At 36.5% G+C, this 19,426-nt stretch overlaps 1 protein-coding gene and 1 pseudogene across 1 annotated transcript; both read right to left on the bottom strand.

The window, feature by feature from the left end:
- Positions 1-1,621: 1,621 nt before the first annotated feature.
- Positions 1,622-6,396, bottom strand: LOC130743436 (uncharacterized). The gene is made up of 3 exons (XM_057595684.1): positions 6,131-6,396; positions 2,544-5,138; positions 1,622-2,420 (listed from the first exon to the last, which is right to left on the bottom strand). Exons 2-3 carry the CDS (start codon positions 5,007-5,009, stop codon positions 2,121-2,123), a joined length of 2,766 nt encoding a protein of 921 aa, XP_057451667.1. The 5' UTR covers positions 5,010-5,138; positions 6,131-6,396; the 3' UTR covers positions 1,622-2,120.
- A 4,448-nt stretch (positions 6,397-10,844) lies between these two features.
- LOC130743435 (zinc finger CCCH domain-containing protein 65-like) lies at positions 10,845-18,924 on the bottom strand (annotated as a pseudogene).
- Positions 18,925-19,426: the final 502 nt, after the last annotated feature.

The following is a 19,426-nucleotide window of genomic DNA, read 5'->3' as shown; positions in this document are numbered from 1 at the left end:
TGATTTTATATTAAGATAAAATCTTGAAATAAACAACATAAATCCTAATCAAATCTAAAATTAAAAAATGTACTAAATAAATATAGATAAAAACTATCAAAATCTAGCAAATCACAATAAAAACTCATAAAATCCGGAATTAATTAAAAATCCGAAAATTCAATAAAAATACCATAAAAAATAATTAATACTCTAAAAATAAATAATAATATAAATTAAGATAAAATACAGAAATAAACAACATAAATCCTAATCAAATCTAAAATTTAAAAATGTACTAAATAAAAATAGATAAAAACTATCAAAATCTAGCAAATCACAATAAAAACTCATAAAATCCGGAATTAATTAAAAATCCGAAAATTCAATAAAAATACCATAAAAATTAATTAATACTCTAAAAATAAATCAAAAATAAATTAAGATAAAATCAAGAAATAAAAAACCTAAATCCTAATCAAATCTAAAATTTAAAAATGTATTTTTTTATTAAGGAGAAATAAGGTAAGGAAAAATCAGGGCACATGTGGCAAGTGGGGCCAAGGAGAAAGAGCTTACATGTAAAATATTAGGTGAGAATTAATCTGGGAGCGACACGTCACTAACTTGGCCTGTGAGAGCGACACGTCATGCTAGAAGTTGTTCTTTTCTAATATTTATAGATAGATTAATCATTCCTTTGTAATATATTTTGTATAATTTTGACATTATTTTTTATTTTTTTTAGCTCAGCTTGAGGAGGAACTCGCCAGAGGTCGCTGTCCTCAGATACTTCCCAAAATAGGGCGTCAACACATGGACACCTTCACTGGCGTCAAATTATGGATTGACACGATTAAAAGTAAGCATGATGGTCAAATATATGGCACCAGACACGTATGGATGTTAGGGACTTGTTGGTCGTGTCTATTGCGTCGCTTAGGAGTCACAAGCCTCACACTTGTGGACTCAGGGTTTGCAAATGACCTCTGAGTTTAATGACACATTGCTGAGGCTGCGAAGGTTCAAATATGTGATCCATATGTCTAAGCAAGAGGAGATGAGGGGCAAACAGGCTACGTACGAGCCCTCTCTTTTTCCTTTAGCTTTCACCTTCGGTTCCACCAAAACCCCTCCCTCATTTTTTTTTAATTTCTTTTTCTTTTTCCACCTCTCTTTCCCTGATTACCTCATATAGATACTACCTTTGTAATTTTAGTGGTGCAGTTGAGCCACTTAATTTTTATTGGTCTCCTCAGCAGTTTCGGCTGAATCAACATGGCCCCGAAATAGGGGCAGCAAATAAAAAATTAATATAACTGCATGTGAAAGGAAGGACTTAGGAAACGTCATGTTATGAATTCAGATATAATGGAAAGGATTAAATAGCAGTGAGTTTGATACGAAAGGAATAAGAAAGCTGTATAATGAACAACTAGTGACTTTTGCAAAGGTGATTACGATTAAATAAAAAATTTAGAAGAATCTATAACTGCATGGCGATCACAAATTCACAATTATCATAAACATGCAGCGGTATGGAAGGTTTCACTTTTTCAGTCTTTCTGCTTTGTATGTTCACACCACCAAAATCACTTTTGGGGCCAGAAATTCAAAGAAACCAAGCAACATAAGACCAGCATATTTGAATCCAAGACCAAGTTTAAAGCTCAAACAGAACAAACTCTTTAACATTAAAGCATGTTATGAGATCAACAATCTCAATGAGAACTTGCACCCTAGAAGCATCATTTGCAGTCTGTTTTTCCTATGATTATGATATACATGTCTATGACATGAGAGGCCCATGTTGTTACCCGTGGAAATCAGGTTCAGTTGTCCAGTATATTACCCTGAGATAGCACATTGAATGTGTTCACTTACCCATTTGATGAAACGCTCTGAATACATGATTTAATCATCAATGGTCAAGAAAGTCACTGAGACAAACAGGAAATACTAGAAGCTCAAATACAATTTATTCATACTATTCACACTTCAATTGATTGATTTTAGATACTGATGATTTATGAACGAGTCATGAAATGCAATCTAACTATTCCGTGTGACACCATGATTCTTTGCCGGTTACCGACATCGTGCATTAATGCCAAAGAGATCTAAGACTTGACTTCATAAGTTTAGGCCCTACCGACAGGAGAGTGCGGAGGATAAGCAACATAACTAGCAGAAATGTCCTCAAATTTACCGAAAACTCTAAGTTCATCAGTTTGCATCAATGCAGTTTCCCTTGGATTTTTTCCTTCAATCGTGTTTCTAGATCCAGAATGTTCATACAGGATCTTTCCATCCACTAATGCTAAGCAGATGAAGAATGCTTGCAGATGTGAGAGTGATGAATCAAACGCTACTGAATACACTCCAGGCTTAAAGAGGGAAAATTTGAAAGTCGGCCCATTATCTTGGTCTTGGTCATTCCCCTGTTGTTAGAATTGACAGATATAAAAGATATCACTAATCAATTATCTACAGACTAAACAACTAAGATAAGTCAACAAAAAGTTTAGAAGGATAACCAACTTAAATTAATAAATAGAAAATACCTGGAGGAAAAGCTCAAATGGGTCTGCAAAATAAGCTTTTGATGCTCTTGATTTTCTAGAGGCTAGATTTACGTTTGCAAGAACTTTTAGTTTACAAGCCAAATCCCAACCACCACAATCACATGACCCACCTGTTTTCCAGCGCTCAATCAGTGATGAAGGTCCACCATTGCTTGGAAGACTATGAACACCACTTGGAAGCACAACTGTTGCATGTAGATGATCTTGACTATTGTTCCGGTAACTGCTCAGAGGTGCATGATTGACAAAATCAATAGCCTTAGGTGACTTGATAACTACAGCAGCAAGTTCATCATTTGGCTGGTAGTCAGCGAACTCTGCGTCTCCCTGCTTTAGCTTTACAGAAAACAAAACAAACTCCTTTGCAATATAGGAGTGGCTAGATGAATCATCAAAGTGTGAACCCGAAACATTCATCTGGGCAATGACGTCGCGAGTGTAGTCAGGACCTTTGCTTTTTCCGGCTTGATTCATCCAGCTTCCATTCTTCTTTTTAACCTCCCTAAAGGAGAAAATGGTATAGACACAGCTGCATTCATCTTGTCTTGAGACATTCAAGTTCTTAGCTGTGGCAGCAAGAATGTTGCTATTGTTGTCAACAGCAAATGTAAAAAGGGGCTGACCATTCTTCAGAGCAATTCTGAGGAGAGCTTGAGACGCTGATGGCACATTCCTGTTGTCCCTTGACAAATCAGCAGTATTAACTGAGGAACAACCAACCCTCTGGTCCCGGTCCAATTCTCTCTTGGGCAACGCAGTGGAACATCTTCCATTACCTGACCGACAATTATTATTTGTCAACACCGAGTCTTTTTGAGATGAATGCATGGAGTGATGGCAGTTTGCTGCCTTTGTTTTCATCAGTGGATCAAGTAATCTCCTTAAAGGGCTGGACCTTCTTTTACCTGCATCGCGAGATTTATCATCTCCTGAAATGTTTGAGCTAGGATAATCTCTTGCATTTTCAGCATTTTCAGCAGCTTTTTTAGATAACCCCATGGAGTGATGGCAGTTTGTTGCCTTTGATTTTATCAGTGGATCAAGCAATCTCCTCAAAGGGCTGGACCTGTTTTTGCCAGTATCACCATGTTTATCATTGCCTGAATTGTTTGAGCACGTATAACCTCTAGCATTTTCTGAACAGGATTTAAGTGCGGCTATGGAGCTCTGATGTGGCACATGCGCAACCTCTTTACAGCCAGAACCTTTACTTGCAATGCCAATGCTGAAGCTAAATCGACGAAAAGGTGAAGAGCTTCTTGATTTCTCATTATTTACTTTCCGGTCTAATCCCTTGGGAGGCCCATCCGCAGATGAAGGTACGCAAATGGTGTGTTTCCTTTCCTCAGGCTTTCTAGATCTGCATGGAGTTATTGCCATTCTGACTGGTACAGTTGCTAATAAAGTAGAAGCAGGATTTTTGAAACTCTTTGGATCTATGGAACTGGATCCTGACACTTTAGGCTGAGAATGGCTTCTGCGAAGTTCATCTGGCATGGGACAGGAGCATGAAATATCATTATTTGGATATCTAGAGGAAGGTTCCTTAGGCTTTACTAAAAACCTTGTTCGACTAGGGCTTCCAAACTTGTGAGACGTTCGCATGTCAGGAGCTCTACAATGATTGTTCTGAGGGACGTCTCTAGGCAAAATGAGAACAATCGGTTTGCTTCTCTCAGCCATACCTTGCTCATCAGTATCAATATTCTGTTCTGTTAAATTCATTTCCATTCGACCATTTTGAGTGCTCATTTCCAGCTTAGCACATGATGCTCCCTGATAAAGGCGACCATTGGGCAAGCTGTCACTTTCCTTATTAGTACGTGGATTCAGATGTTTCCTGTCACATCCTTTCAGTACACCAGCAGGATGGTTTTGGGAAAGATGATCACAAGCTTGAACATATTTTATGTATGTGTCAACAGTACTTTGACTACCTCTAATGTTCTTACAATTTCCAACAATTCCTCCAGAGAATTTGGCGGCTATAGATTGGTCTTGCACCCGAGATGCCATAAGGTGAGATTGCAGTGATGGACGGAATGTCCTTTGATGAGGAGACGAACATAGACCCCTGCTAGAATTACCAGTTAACTCCTTTGTTGGAACAGAAGATGATGTATTACTAGTAGATGTTGAAGTCTGGCTACTTCTATGGGGTATATGTTTATGGCCGTGCTTCCATTGTTCAAGACTGCCCCAATCAAGGACGCCAACATTTAAAGCTTTGTCCGGAATTTTTTCTCCCCTTTCCAAATAACCTGGTAAATTTGACATGTGCTTAACCAGCTCATCTTCCTCAGTTGCCCCTCTAGTTTGCTTCTGCTGATTCCCAAGAGATTTGAAAGAGTTGTCAGCCTCACTTTTCATAATTACATGATGAAGATCAGCATATGACAAAGTCGGCTTCTCCGGTTTCAACCCGTCATTAAGTTTTCTACTCATGCTGGTAGATAGCTTCCTGGATTTCTTTCTAACCTGAAATCAGCTGGATAAACATTCCAGGTTTGAAAACAACTTTTTGTCTTCTGAAGAGATTTCAACTGGGGAAAATTGCTAATGCCTGTTTCTCAGCTGCACAACGGGACCATATTAACAAATCAAACTTCCAAAACACAAATATTTCATACTAACTGAATGATCAGTACTGAGAATAAACAAATATATCAATTATCAGGGCTGCTTCTACTACCATATTATTTTCATTTCCTCATTTTAACAACCATATGAGCCAAATGCAAAACCAATAAAGCAATATAACAATGGTAGCATGATAGATTTATATTACTAACTACTCCACTATATCAAAGAAAATGAAAGCAAAAACTAAACCTGCTATGATTAATTTGATCCCCAGCCAGCATTAACAAATGAGAAAATTCAATTGGGAAAAGCCAATATAATGGTAAGAATTGACAAGACTAAAAGCATAATAGCTAATAAGGCTTTTGAAAAATGTGGTTCTTGTGTCACTAACTATGTGAAGCCTTTCTGCTTTCAATTAATTAATCAAACTGATAGCAAGTTAATGAGGTGACTTAACGACCGTTCACATAGCTTAAACAGTTAGTTCAAGATCAGAAAAACCAGCGGAATTTGAACAATTAAATTGAAAAATGGAAATTTTGGTGGGTTTTAAGAGAAATTTGAAAAATCAAATTTTGAAGGACAAAACTGAAACCACAGAATGCGGAAGGTAAAAGACAATTGGAAGTGGAAACACCACGTAAATCCCATTTTGAAGATAAGGCATCCATCATCATGCAATAACGACTAGTATCATCAAATCAAAATCAAAATCAAAACTAACACAACATTTCAAGCGATTCAGCAACGGAAAACACTATAAGGCCTTGTTTGGATTTTGGCAAAACAAAAACGAAACAACTTTATTCTTTTTCTCCCAATTTCACCGGCTATCAAATTAAACATTATTATCACCATGCTTGCTGAAAACACAGTTGAAACTTAAAACCTAAAATGCAAAGAAGAAGAAGCAGAATCAGAATGCAAAAAAAAAAAACAAAAAAAAAATATTAAGCGAAACTGAAGCTAAGAATGCATACCGTAAAAGCGGTGAGCATTGAGCTAATCGAAGAAAATGAGGGTTCTCTAGCTTGGAGAAGAAGCAAGGAGTGTCGGTGGCGTCAAAACGACGTCGCAGCAGTCCTCAAACACTTCAATGCCTGTGAGAGAGAGAGAGATCCATTCATCGATTTTGGTACTGCAGTGACTGTGACTGTCACTGTGTCTGTGATGGTGGTCAAAGAGAGGGTGAAGAGGCCCATCGACGGTTGAAATGAGAGGTGAGTGATCCAACGGTGGTGGTTTCATCAAACAAACGGACACATGTTCCCGCGTCCCATGTGAAAATTGCTCTAGACTTGTTTTGTTGCTGTATTTTTTTGGTGTTGCTGTGGAAAAATGGAAGAAAGAGGAGTTGGTGGGCTTTTGAGCCATTTGGATTGGGCTCAGGCTGGGCTATTTGGATAAGTTTTAACCAGAAGTGTGTAGGTTTGAAGATGAAGGTGAAGATGAAGGGATTTGCAGGGTGAAGGGTCAGGGTTCGAATCCTGTTGAAGGAACTAATTTACTAACAACTAACAACTAACATTGGCCTATCAAAAAAATGATTAATTTAATAATTAAGTTTTTTTTAGTTTTGATTTTGGGGGAAATTGATTTTAGGGTTTCTTGTTTTTTTATTTCTTTTTTTTAATTTATAAATTTGAGGTGTAATTATTAAAAATAAAAAAAATCCACATAGAACATTTTTAACACGTAAGCGTGCCACTTGGAGCCTTGCCGGAGTTCCACCCTCCGGCGAGGATGAAAACCAAAATGTTTGCAATTGCAGGGAGATATCGGCAAGTTTTTTCTGGGGAGGGACTAAAATCAAAAGTCACTACAAACACAGGGACCAATATGACCACTAACCCTATTTTGTTTAACCATAATTAGTGATCATATTCGACTAGGTGCAGTAAATGTTAAGGGTCTCTCATTACTACCGTATCCCGAGTCAGATTAGTCACATGGGCTCTTTCCCCCAGGGGCGGATCCAGACATTATATATCGGTGTGGCTAAACATAAAAGAAATTATATGCTAAAATTTAAAGTAGAAATTATATTAGGTAGCAAGCAAGAAATAGTTATAATCTCACATGAAAAGCACAAAAGTTTATTCAACCATGAAAAGTTAAGACTAATTTGTGCAGTAAAAATGACAAACTTTGCTTTTTAGGGAGAAAACATTACAATGCTGCTAATTTAACATTCCAAAATTTGCAGGCACGAATCAACAATCAAAACAGGAAAACTCATCAGCAAAAACAAACGGAGGTAGCTCCAAACCCAACATGGTTCCATCAAAGAACTCAGATCTGCTGAGTTCACAAGCAAAAATTCTCCCCCCAAAATATCGATCCAACTCAACGCGTGGAACAAGTTCATAAACCAAAAAAAATCTTTGAAAATTGAAAATTAAAAAAATAGAAATAGGAAAAGATCATCCAACATGAATTGTGTGTAGCGTAGTAAGGTGAATTACGAAGTTGGTTTACCTGAGAAACAATGAATCAATTGAATTTCCTCTTGAATTGTGGTTGATTGGTGCGGTGATCAGGGTTCTCCATGCGATGAGAAATTTAGGAAGGTGAAGATTGGTGGGTTTTCAATTTTTGGGGAAAAGGGTTTTAAGTTGATGAACGCCGAAAAGCAGCCATGGAAGAAAGAAAGAAAGAAAAACCGTGTTCTAATTTGATGTTAAGCGTGAATTTTTATTTTTTACTTATTAAGCTATGTCGGCGCTTTCGACCGTCGCTATACATTAGCACAAAATGTTTAGCGGCGGATCCCGAACCGCCGCTATATATGATATTAAAAAAAACATCAAAAAATCTGGTGTGGCTACCCTACACGTGGGTGCGCCCATGCTTTCTCCTGTGAAGACTGGTGGCTAAAGGACAAAAAAAAATGTTAAGGGTCTCTCCCATAATGCATATGCTAAGAATTAAATTTCCACAGAAACTCAAGTAACCACTTTTAATTACCGTGACCAAGTCGGATTATCTATTGTTACAACGTGTTGAACTAGAAGAAACAAAATATAATTGGAATGGTGTTAACTATTATCTCCTATTTTGTCATCTCATCATGCATGAACAGCTTTCAAATTTGTTTTTTGTTTGGATTTTAGTTAAAATAAACAAAGCAACTAAATGTAACAAGAAGTTATACAGTGATTCAATGGCACTTCTGAATAAAAAGTGGGCTTAAAAGCACTTTTGGTCCCCCACGAATGTGATATGTGCAACCATGGACCCTTAATTATAAAAATAGCATTTCTAGTCCCCGACGTTATCCTCCGTTAACAGTTTTGGTCCTTTTCCTTTTTCCGTTAAAAAATTAACGTTTTCTGGAAAACCCAGAAAAGATTCACCATCTTAAAGTATTCTTCCATCATCTTCATCATTATTTCCAAAAAACCCAAAAAAATCATAATCTTTCATCCTAATCTTCATCTATATTCTTCCACTCAGTACAAACAAACCCAAAACAAATAAGATAAAAAACACAATTTTTTAACAATTCCATTACGGTGACAACAAATCACCTTCCACCCCAAAGAGATCCAGTACCACTCATCTCCCATAAAACCATTACCACACTCCTTGCTTTGTAGCCTTTCATTCTCCCAGATTCGTATAACTTCCCCTAGATCTGAACACTTGCCCAATATCTGAACACTTCGTCCTCCTCCAATCCCTCAAGAACACCCACACCACCGTAGCAACGATGACCCATCACCGTCTCTGTCAAAATTTCTCGTTCCATACAGGTGGTTACGGTTACCCATCAACCAAATCTGAGTCTCTGCTTGAAGATTTGTTGTGGTGGCTGGAGGTTTCGGTTTGGTGGTTGACGGTTTGGTGGTTGAAAAGAATGAAGAGGGGGAGAAGAAGAGGCGACTGGGCTGCTGGGTTGGTGGGTGGTGGCTAGGGTTTTCTTGGGGAAGATGGGGATAAAGCTTCCATTTTTATAAACTTCTCTTGATTTCTTGTTTCTGAATTGAACTTTATCTGGCCTTTAGGATCCCCATTTCAGTTTTTGGCGTGAATTGAGGTGTTGTGATGAAAGTGTGAATCATTTATTATTCTATTGATTTCAGGAAGACCAAGTTTATACTAACCAAAGAAAGCCAAAACAGATCTTTTGTGCTGCATAGACATGGGAGGTATCGATAAACTTCATCATCATTTGTAATTTATATTTCACTCCTCACAATTTGTTAAGGATGAAGATGTTGAAGGAATTCAAAAAAAAATAAAGGATGAAGATGTTGAAGAACTTAATAAAAATAGCAATTTTAGTACCAGAAAAATGTGTGCCACGTCATTTAAAATGTGCCATGTGGGAGTAAAAACGTTAAAAATTAACAGAAGGACCAAAACTGTTAACGGAGGGTAACGTTGGGGACTAAAAATGCTATTTTTATAGTTTAGGGACCATGTTTGCACACATTGCATTCGTGGGGACCAAAAGCGCTTTTAAGCCTAAAAAGTGTCTGCTAGGCTAGGTCCTTGCACAAGCAGGTTTGATGAATTAGAGAAAAAATAAATTGGCTACTTTACCTAGCATGAAACCAATGTGATAGTAATTTAAATTTTAATTACTAAAAAAGTATAGTGGCTTGTTAGCTTTTCAAACACTAAATCTTTTTTTTAATTTCTGTTACATCTCTGGGTAATACAAATGAAGATGGAGATTAATAATGACTTGACCACTAGGTACCTTAAAAATTTGCTCCATTATTACGAAGATGGATATATATTTTTTTTGAAAGTAAATATAATGGATAAATTAGTCAAATGAAAATGAATTTCACTATCGTAGCATGTTAAAAAAAAAAACGCCCTTGAGCTGATACCAAAATAAGAGATTCTCCATTTTATGCGTTTGCAAAGAAAGAGAAAACTAAGATGTTAAGCATGCACAATTAATAAACCAAGATAGATGAACTGTAAACCACAATAGATGCGGTAAAAATAAATATCAATTTACAGTAAGGGGATGAAGCAGAAAGACCAATGCCTATTTCAGCGGTATAAAGCTTCAAACTTTATCAGGATTTCTTCCATATTGAAGTCTATCGTTGTTCTAAAGGTAGATAAATTCCTGCGGAATTATAAGAACAAAAATTAAGCAACCACTTTCAACAGTTTCTCATGCAAAACATTATAGGGGACAACCAATTTCACTCAAGTTTACCTGCGGAAGCAGCAGAGGATAAGATTGGATAGGCACATTAATGATAGGTCCATAGAATTAAATTCAACTAACTACTTTGAATCACTTCCAGAAATAAGAAATTTGCGGATATTGCAGGAGTGGCAGGTAGACTGAGAAATCCACTTTAGGAACACCTTTGCTATTTGTTGTCATATAGACCCGCATGAATGCATGACCTACAATGTCAGCAATAAAGTTGAGTTGTAACACCAGCAAATCCACTTGAGCCCGTTTGATTTACCGTTAGAAAGTATGAAAACGGAAAAATAACATGTCCCGAGCCACTTTTTGTTGAAGTAGCAAGTGCCTTGGGATGTGTTGTTTTCCCATTTGCCTATTTTCTATCGGTAAACCAAATAGACTGACAGCCTGAGGCAAAACGTAATGACTTAAGATGTCAAATGAGAAACAACTGACATTAGCAACAAGTGCTCATCTTGTAAGAAAACAAAAAGAACATAGCTGCTGAAAGACTATACAGCACAACACAACACTAACACCCCTCTGGTTATTGCTTGATTCCAATCACCAAGAGCTTCATGGTTTGAAACCTCTAAGTTTAACACAGAATATTCTTTCAAACACTGAAGTCTGAACTGCTACTGTTTTATCTATTCTCCTTTAATCATACAGATGAACCACCAACCATTAATTTCATTTTAATATCTGATTCATGCTCCACTGCAAAAGCTAAAGTTGATGACAGTGCATTTTTACTTGACCCTGATGCAAGTTTATGATACCCGGATACAAGGCATTCTGAACAATTATTAGATGCCTTCTTTCCCTCTTGAACTGACTTACTACGGCTGTTATCCTTTGCAGAATCATCTTTTGAAGCTTTCCCTGGAAACTTGGATTTCATTTCTTCTGCCACAGATAGAACTTTGTTTAAAATCTCATTTGAGGCTAGATTAGTTTGTGGTACATTTTTGGTTCCATCACTAACTTTGTCAGAGCCATCCTTATTTATAGACAGACTTGCTTGGTGGGGCAAACCAAAATTGACAACCTGAGGCAACTTGATACCATTTTCACGATTTACATGGAAGCTCATGGAACTTTTAAAACTGCAGACAGGACCTTTGCCAAATGAAAGAAAATTAATTCCCTTAGGTGCCACAGCAGGCAATTTCTTAGAAATTTCCACTATGCTTTGAGTAGTGCTAGTGCCAGATGCACTTCGATCTGCAAGGGTCCCATGTTGAACAAGACTTTCCTTGTTTGGTGTCAACATGCCTTGTTTCAGTGTGCTAGGGCTGGGTGATAATTTTGCAGCATTGATGAACCTAATTCCTTTTGGTGCTGGGGTAGGCTGTTTCTGAGAAGTATCTGCCACCATATTATGGTCTGGTTTGATGAGAGAACTTATTCCTTTCAAGTGGTTTTGCTGGATAGACTTAAACCCATGATTGTTAAGCGGAGACGCCGCCTGTGGTTTGCAAACATTTGAAGGTGTAGGTATATCTTGGTTGGCAGGTACCTGAATCAAGAAAGCCCAGTTTAACCAAAGTGAGTAATTATACAATATAGATACATGGATATAAATATTAGGGTTGATATTGATTTTGTACTAAGTTCAATGAAACAAAGTCATTTACAACAAGTTCATGGCGTACCTGATGTGAAAACATACAAGTATCACCTCTCCAACAAGAGCCGCTGGAAACAAAATTGTTACAAGGATACTTGGAGAGCTCGTGATCATATGGGCAATCATCTCCTTTCATGCAAGAGTGACGAGCAAAGTGATGACATGCCTGCAATATCAAAATCAATACAAGGTTCAGTAAATTTCAATTGGTTCTTGTTACAACCGCTGAACAAATAATAGGGAGTAAGTTTTTAAAATGAAAGATACCTTGGATTTTGTCTTCGGGACCGTATCATGTGAAAATTGGCATTTGTCACCCTACAAAATTTATTTTGGATGAGACAAGAGAAAAGGAAGTAAGAATGATATGATATTTTCAATTTATGGATAATATATATTTAACTCACAAATTGCAAAAAAGCATTGGTCTTACAATGATGACTTGGATGGGCTACTTTTAACACAACCACACAAAAAAGGTTTCATGTAATCTAACTTTAGAATGAGGAACTGATTTTTAATCGAACTTTCAGATGAATTTTTCTTGCATTACAATCATATATCAACCACTGGATATCACCATCTTGTTTTTTCAAAGAGATGAGTTGTACAATCGATCCCACGTATAAATGATCTTTATGTAGGTCCTAAGCTAGAATAAACTAATATATCAGTTACCTCCTTAAATTGCATAATTTAATGAAGCATCAACACCAGAATAACCATTTGTCTTGTGCATTGTGTAAAGATCCAATGTAAAATAATCACAAAAATCAAAATACAATCAGAATAAAGATGACATGTTCCATATATGTATAAAGTGAAAAGTATTTTATGGTTTAATATGATTGAGATATATGACAACCTCATTGCACCTTCCGTAGAGATAATGGCGGCAATAAGAGATAGTTTTCTCTTTCTGTACTGGAAGCAACTTCAACCTTTCCACACCTAGTTCTCTGTTCTTTTTTGCTTGCCTCTTTCTCTACAAAATTAAGTTTATCACATAAAGAAATCACTTATATGAATTATTCTTTGCAAATAGAAAATCATTAATAAAATAAAATGATGCTGAAAACTTGAAATAACTTCATATGAGATTGAACTAACTAGCTTCAAAATCCATATTACAAGCTTAGAATCATAAATCATAATATATAGTCAGGAGAGAACTGCAATATCAGACGAATACCTTGTTTCTAACTTTCTTCTCCTTGGAACCAGGACCGCGTTTTTTATTCGTACTAGCATCAATCAGCTGCTGCAGATGATTGACAGTTGACCAAAGAAAAATCAACACACTAGTCTTATAATCATAAAATACTTGGCCCCCACTATGGGATGGAACTCTACATACCATGCCCAAAGATACGGCCAACCATACGATAATTATCAACATAATCCATATGTTTAATCATTTTTCACCAAAAAAACTCATATAGGGCAATATAAATGGGAATTGAAAACCATATGAAAACTTATACACAAAATTAGTTTTTCACATAGAAAAAGCAGTCACATGTTGAAAACAAATGGATTTATGGATTATTCTTTACAAATAACAAATAAATAATTAACTGATCTTCAAATCACATCAAAAAATGTTGAACTAACTAGCTTGAGAATCCATATCACAAAACATCAAGAAAGAAAATTTCATACAAATATCATAAGAAAGTACCTTCTTTTTATCTTTCTTCTCCTCATCAGCACCAGAGCCACACTTCTCCTTACTATCGGGACCAGGCATCTGCTGGAGGTGATCAATAATTAATCGAAGAAAAATCAACATCACTAATCTTAAAATCATAAGTAGTTGGTCCATTTTATTATACTTTACACATATTATGCCCAAAGGTTGACCATAAAACAATTCTTAACATGATTCTGATCTTTCATTAATTTTACAAGAAACTCAAATAGGGTAAATAAATGGAACTGAAAACCATATGACTTATCTATAAAATAAAGTTTGTCAAACAGAGAAACCAGGTACATTGAAAACATATAGATTTCTGGAATAATCTTAACAAATAACAGATATATAATTAACTGTTGTTGAAATGACTTCAAAGAATGTTGAACTAACTAGCTTCAAAATCCATATCAAAAGTTAACTTAGACTTCAAGAAAAAAAGTTAACAACATCAGATGAATACCTTGTTTTTATCTTTCTTCTCTTCAGAAGCAGAACCACCTTCGCTCTTTCTACTGGCACCGACTATCTGCTACCGATGATCAATAATCAACATACTATTGAATTGTTGGTCCACAATAGGGCACTCTACTTTGGATGCCAAAAGATATGATTGACAATAAAATAATTCTTCACAAATTTCGATCTCTAACTTCCTTTACTCAAGTAGGTCAAATAAATTGGCAGAATAAGAGGGAGCCAAAAACCACATAAAGACTACCAGGTATAGGTCAAACACAAATGAGAACGCACTTATTTTTATTGATTAGGAGGAGGATGGGAGACTGTAAAATGTCACAACCTAAGCCTAAAATAACTTAAAATGTACCTAAAAATAACAAAAGGAAGAACTGTGATGGAATCAAAGTCTTCCATTCATCATCGGTGGTGCATGGTAAAAAAAATTGAAAATGACTAACATAAAAAAGATAAAAATATCATATCATTACTTCCTTAACCAGGAGAAGATGAAAAATGTTTTTTGAATATTTTACTACAACAGTTAGGTGGAAATCATACCTTCACTGCAGATGAGTTCCCATGTTCTTTGGCAGTGGTTTCTTGACTTTCTTCCAAGAAACCTTTGAGCAAGACTTTATTTTGAGTTAAATTAGTCGGCATGTGTGCAGAAGAAATATCAAATGAATCGGCATCCATTTCAAAGTCTCCTGAAATTTCTCCCTCTTCCGTATCTCCATTTTCAATCAGAATATTGGAAGGACTCGTGGCATTTTTCATACTTATTAATTTTTCTAATGTCTCTCCTTCATTCTGCATTTCTTTTTCCCCAGACATTTCTCCCTGTTCTACATTTCCCTTTTCAATATGAACATTGGAAGAATTTGTCACATTGTTCACACTAGTTAATTCATCTAGTTTCTCTCCTTCATTCTGCACATCATCCCCCAAAATAGTAGAATCCATTAATCCACCATCTTCACTAATATTCAGTGCTTCGTTGTTCATATCTAGATCTAAAGAAATGTGTGTTGCTTCAGCAATCTCTAGGCCATCTTGCTCTTCCTTCTCAAACTGACCCTCTTCAGTACTGGGAAGAGGGTCCACTACAGCACAAACTGATTCCACCAATTCTGTTTCCTGTTGCTGACTTCCATTATTGAAACGTGATGTACTAATTGGCGAGGCTTGTCCCACTGTTGATGCAGGTGCATGAAAAACCAAAGGTGGATGAAAGCCTTCTGAGGCAAGTTGATTATTATCTCCTGATACTTGCAACTAACTTGCATTTCCAGATGTGTCCACATCAGGATGCAGAAATTCAGCATGCTCGACTTGGTAATCCATCAGCTCAACTTCACTGCTATCATTTTGTTTCTCACCTAACCCCGAGTTCAAGGGGATTAAACCAATATCCCGAACAAGATCATCAACGCCATTCACGACCATCTCCAACTCAGCCATTACCTACTGTTCGTCATTAAAATCATTTGCTTGTGTGGAAGTTTCCTCCATTCCCATCAGAAGTTCTATATCATCTAGGAGCATCTCATTGGCACTAAAATCCTTTCCCCTGTCTCCATTCCCTTCAATGTTCTCATGGACCTCCAATATTTCCCTAGTTAAATCAGAACCAACAAATTCAGCGCACTCACGCTCCCTTTCCTCGTTTTTTTGCCCCATTCTACCGTCGCCATTCTCTTTAAACAGGAAAAAAAATATAATTTTTTCTTTATGTGGCAAACAAATGAGAAGTGCACAAGTAAATTAAAACTAACAGCAAATTGATCATAAACTTCAATTCCAAATCCAAATAGGAAATTAAAACTAAAATAACTTTGTTGAAAAACAAGGGGTGCCTTATTATTTCAATTTACCAATAATTCAATTAAACTGGATTGATACAACAGACAAACAAATAATAAGAGAAATGGGCAATTAAATTCAAACAAGCATCAAGTTAAGCCTAAGCCATAGCCATAGCCAAAGCTTAAACTTCAACTTCCAATCCAAAACAGTATAGTAAAAATAGCTCAAGAAAAAAGGCATACCAGGAGTATTGAGGGGGCTAGTAGGGGCGGTGGAAGCAGAGAGGTGGGAGAGGATGTGAAGGAAAGTGTTCACAGTTTGGCTGTGTAAGTGTGATCGACGGTAAGGAGGGAAAGGCATTCGAAACTGGGAGGATTTTGAGGTACCCAATTCAGCTTCCTCCATTGAAACCAAGAAAAGTTTTCAAATTTGCCAACCTCTCATCGTGGGGTTTTGCAAAACCTCAGTCCCAAAGTTGTCGACACAGAGAGAAAGAAGGTGGTGTCGTCGTGAGTGAACACTGAACAGAGACACCCAATTGTTGATGCCACCTGGTGGCGGAGCAGCGGCTGGAGGCGGCGCCGTCGACGGTGGAAGGATAGTGGTCCTTGATAATTTGCTTGAACCCCAGGATGCGCAAAGATGAAAATAGCGGCTAATTCAGGAGATCAAGAATTACAGATTGATCATTCACCCTAGACCAGTCTTCCAATCTTTAATCACAGAACGATCGAGACTATATCAATCTGCAAGAATAAAATTGAGAAGGTGATATCAGCTTTGATGGCATTAACTTTTAATAAGTATGCGTAAATACAATTTAATTGAATAAATAAAACACAAATTGGGATCAAAGAGTGCAAGGCTGAAGGCTCTGCCAACTGCCAAGTAAACTTTTTTGTCCTTAATTGTCTAGTAACCAATTTGAAGATTATCATTGTTGATTCTACTTTGCACCAGCACAGTCTTAATTTTTTTTTTCTCGTTTTACCAATGAAGGAAGAATAACTGCTCATGTGAGTCTTATACTACTTTTAAACTATAAAAGAAAGAAGTGGACAAAAGATACCAAAAATTCACAAAACCTGCTTCTGGTCCAATCTCTGATTCAGAGAAGCGTTCAGGAAGAAGCCGTGTCAATCCCTGTCCATATTTTCAATCCCCAAATAAGGTAAGAAGTGATATCCAAACGTTCATTAGAAAACAATATTTCAACAATGTCCTATATTGACTTGTCTAAAGAACAATAACAATCACATAAAATTGATTATTTAATTTGTTTTCCGATTTCATTTTCAGTTAATGTTATTAGTAACAAAACGCCAAATTGTTAGATTTCATGAATTAAACTGTGAAATCATGGTTCTAATTGAAAAAAAGCATTAAAGAATAGCACTTAATGCAACAATAGCCAAACCATCAAACAACAAAATTTCATTCTCCTCTAGTATTTGGGGTGCTCGGTACTCCTATGCAATTATAGATATCACAACTAGTGAGAAGTAACTAGTGACAACACAAAAGCATGACCTATAGTATTGACCTTTCTAACAAATTGAATTGACTTTGACTGGAAAATTTGCAATAACATAATGATTACAACAAAATAATATTATCAAATTGCTAATCCAAAAAGTGAGCTAACATTGGCCAAGGACTCCAGGGAGTGCACATAGTCTTTGTTCTGCCTGACCCATCTCTTATAAGCCTCCATAGCCTCAGAAACTATCAAAAGAAATGAATTAAAGCATGCGGGGATGGTGGTTATGATCTCTTTCTTTCAAATAACTTAGAGAAGACAAATATGCTCACTTGTTGAAGCGGTTTCAGGAGAATCGCGGCCAGATTGAAGCTCCGATCGGAAGAAGAACCTCAAGATTGACGCCAGCCGCGCTGCTCCAGCAACACGGCCGCGACTGCACGCTCTCTCTCTATGACGGCGCTCGCTGTGAGTGGAGAGACCGATGATTTATTATTTTATTATGTCATGAAGCCATGAACTATGAATCACTCATAATAAACAAGCAATTATTGACAACTTAAGCTAAATTATTACAAGGATAAAAGACTTACTTTTCTAGAACTTTATTGCTTTTTTTGGTTTAGGAGAGAAAGAGAGAAGAGAGAAGATAAGTAGAAAGAAAAAAGTGAGAAATAAAGTAGTTTTGTAGGAAGAGAGGCCGTAGCAGAACCAGGAATTTTTTGAAGCTGGGCAAACTTTAGAATCGCAAATCCAAACGTGACACAATATATAAATAGTTATAAACTGAAATAAAGCTAACCCGGGTTCCATTCCATCCAATAGTGTGCTAATGCCCAGTTTGGAAGAGCTTATTTGAGCTTATCTGACAGCATAAGCTCTTATGCCAGTGTTTGGGAGGGCTTATGCAAACAGCTTATGACCTGCCATAAGCTATTTTCATAAGCTACTCAAGATAGCTTATGAAAAACAGCTTATGCTTATATACAGCTTATTTTTAATTTATTTCAATAAATTTTCAAAAATAGCTTATGAATAAGCGCTTATGACCATAAGTGCTTAATTAAGCTGTTTTTCCAAACGGGGCCTAAGTAAAACCACGAGGCAAATGCCCGCTCCGAGACTTTCTTAATTCCATTTTTTTTTGGATAAGCCAAAATATTATAAACAAGAACAAGGGGTGTTTGAACCCTATAGTTAGTAGACTACTCTGTAAAGCACCATGAATCTTAACAGCAACAAGAACCCACCGCCCACCAAAACTAATAAAACGAAAATAGCCCCAACATACTCAACGAATATTATTTATCTATTTCACAGCCCAACAAGATACAGAAGCAAGATAATAATAGTAAGACTAAATTGGAAACAAATCACGAGCACATACCTGAAACTTGAAATCCCTTCATAACACAGAATCAAACAGCAACAACAACTCTCCATTGAGACCATTCAAAACATTCCATTGATTCAACCTCAAGGCTCAAGGTTTCACAAAAATCAATGGAATCAAAGCTTTACCTGCAAAATCAAGGCAGCGCTGTGAGGCCGGCGAGTCGGCAACGAAGGACGGAAGGAGAATGTCTGAAACAGAGGTGTGTTGACAGTGTTTGCGGAGGTGAGTGAGAAAGTGAGAGAGAAGAGAGGGATGAGCCACCTTTTGATTTTTCATCTATGCAAACATTCGACCAAAAGAAAATCTAAACTGTAGATTTTTTTTTCTTACTTTTTTTTATGGATTATTGATTACAGTAATTTTTTTAACAAAACAACTATATATATAAAAACTCGGGCAAAATTTAGATTTTTATAGTTGTTTCTTGAGCATCTCAACCCAAAGTTTAATTTATATTTTAATTAATTTGATAGAGAAAAATTAGTTTTTAAGAATAGATTGGAAAAAAACATAGCTAAATTATTTATTATTCGTAGGAGGATTTACGGTACCAACCAATCAACAAAATCAAAGTTTTACCATAGTGTCCTATAGCATGTATACATCAATTTTGTTTTCTTTAGAATCAATTTTGAC

This window comes from Lotus japonicus, chromosome 3 (genome assembly GCF_012489685.1).
Source record: "Lotus japonicus ecotype B-129 chromosome 3, LjGifu_v1.2".
In the NCBI taxonomy this organism is placed as follows: domain Eukaryota; kingdom Viridiplantae; phylum Streptophyta; class Magnoliopsida; order Fabales; family Fabaceae; genus Lotus; species Lotus japonicus.
The sequence above is the reverse complement of the archived record's forward strand: the minus strand, read 5'-3'. Positions and strand labels throughout refer to the sequence as shown.

Bases quoted from the DNA above. Each gene is read 5' to 3' on its own strand.
- LOC130743436 (XM_057595684.1), bottom strand. From the start codon at position 5,009: ATGAGTAGAAAACTTAATGACGGGTTGAAACCGGAGAAGCCGACTTTG. The intron at 2,421-2,543 runs GTATTTTCTATT...TTCTAACAACAG, and splicing joins CATTTGAGCTTTTCCTCCAG to GGGAATGACCAAGACCAAGA.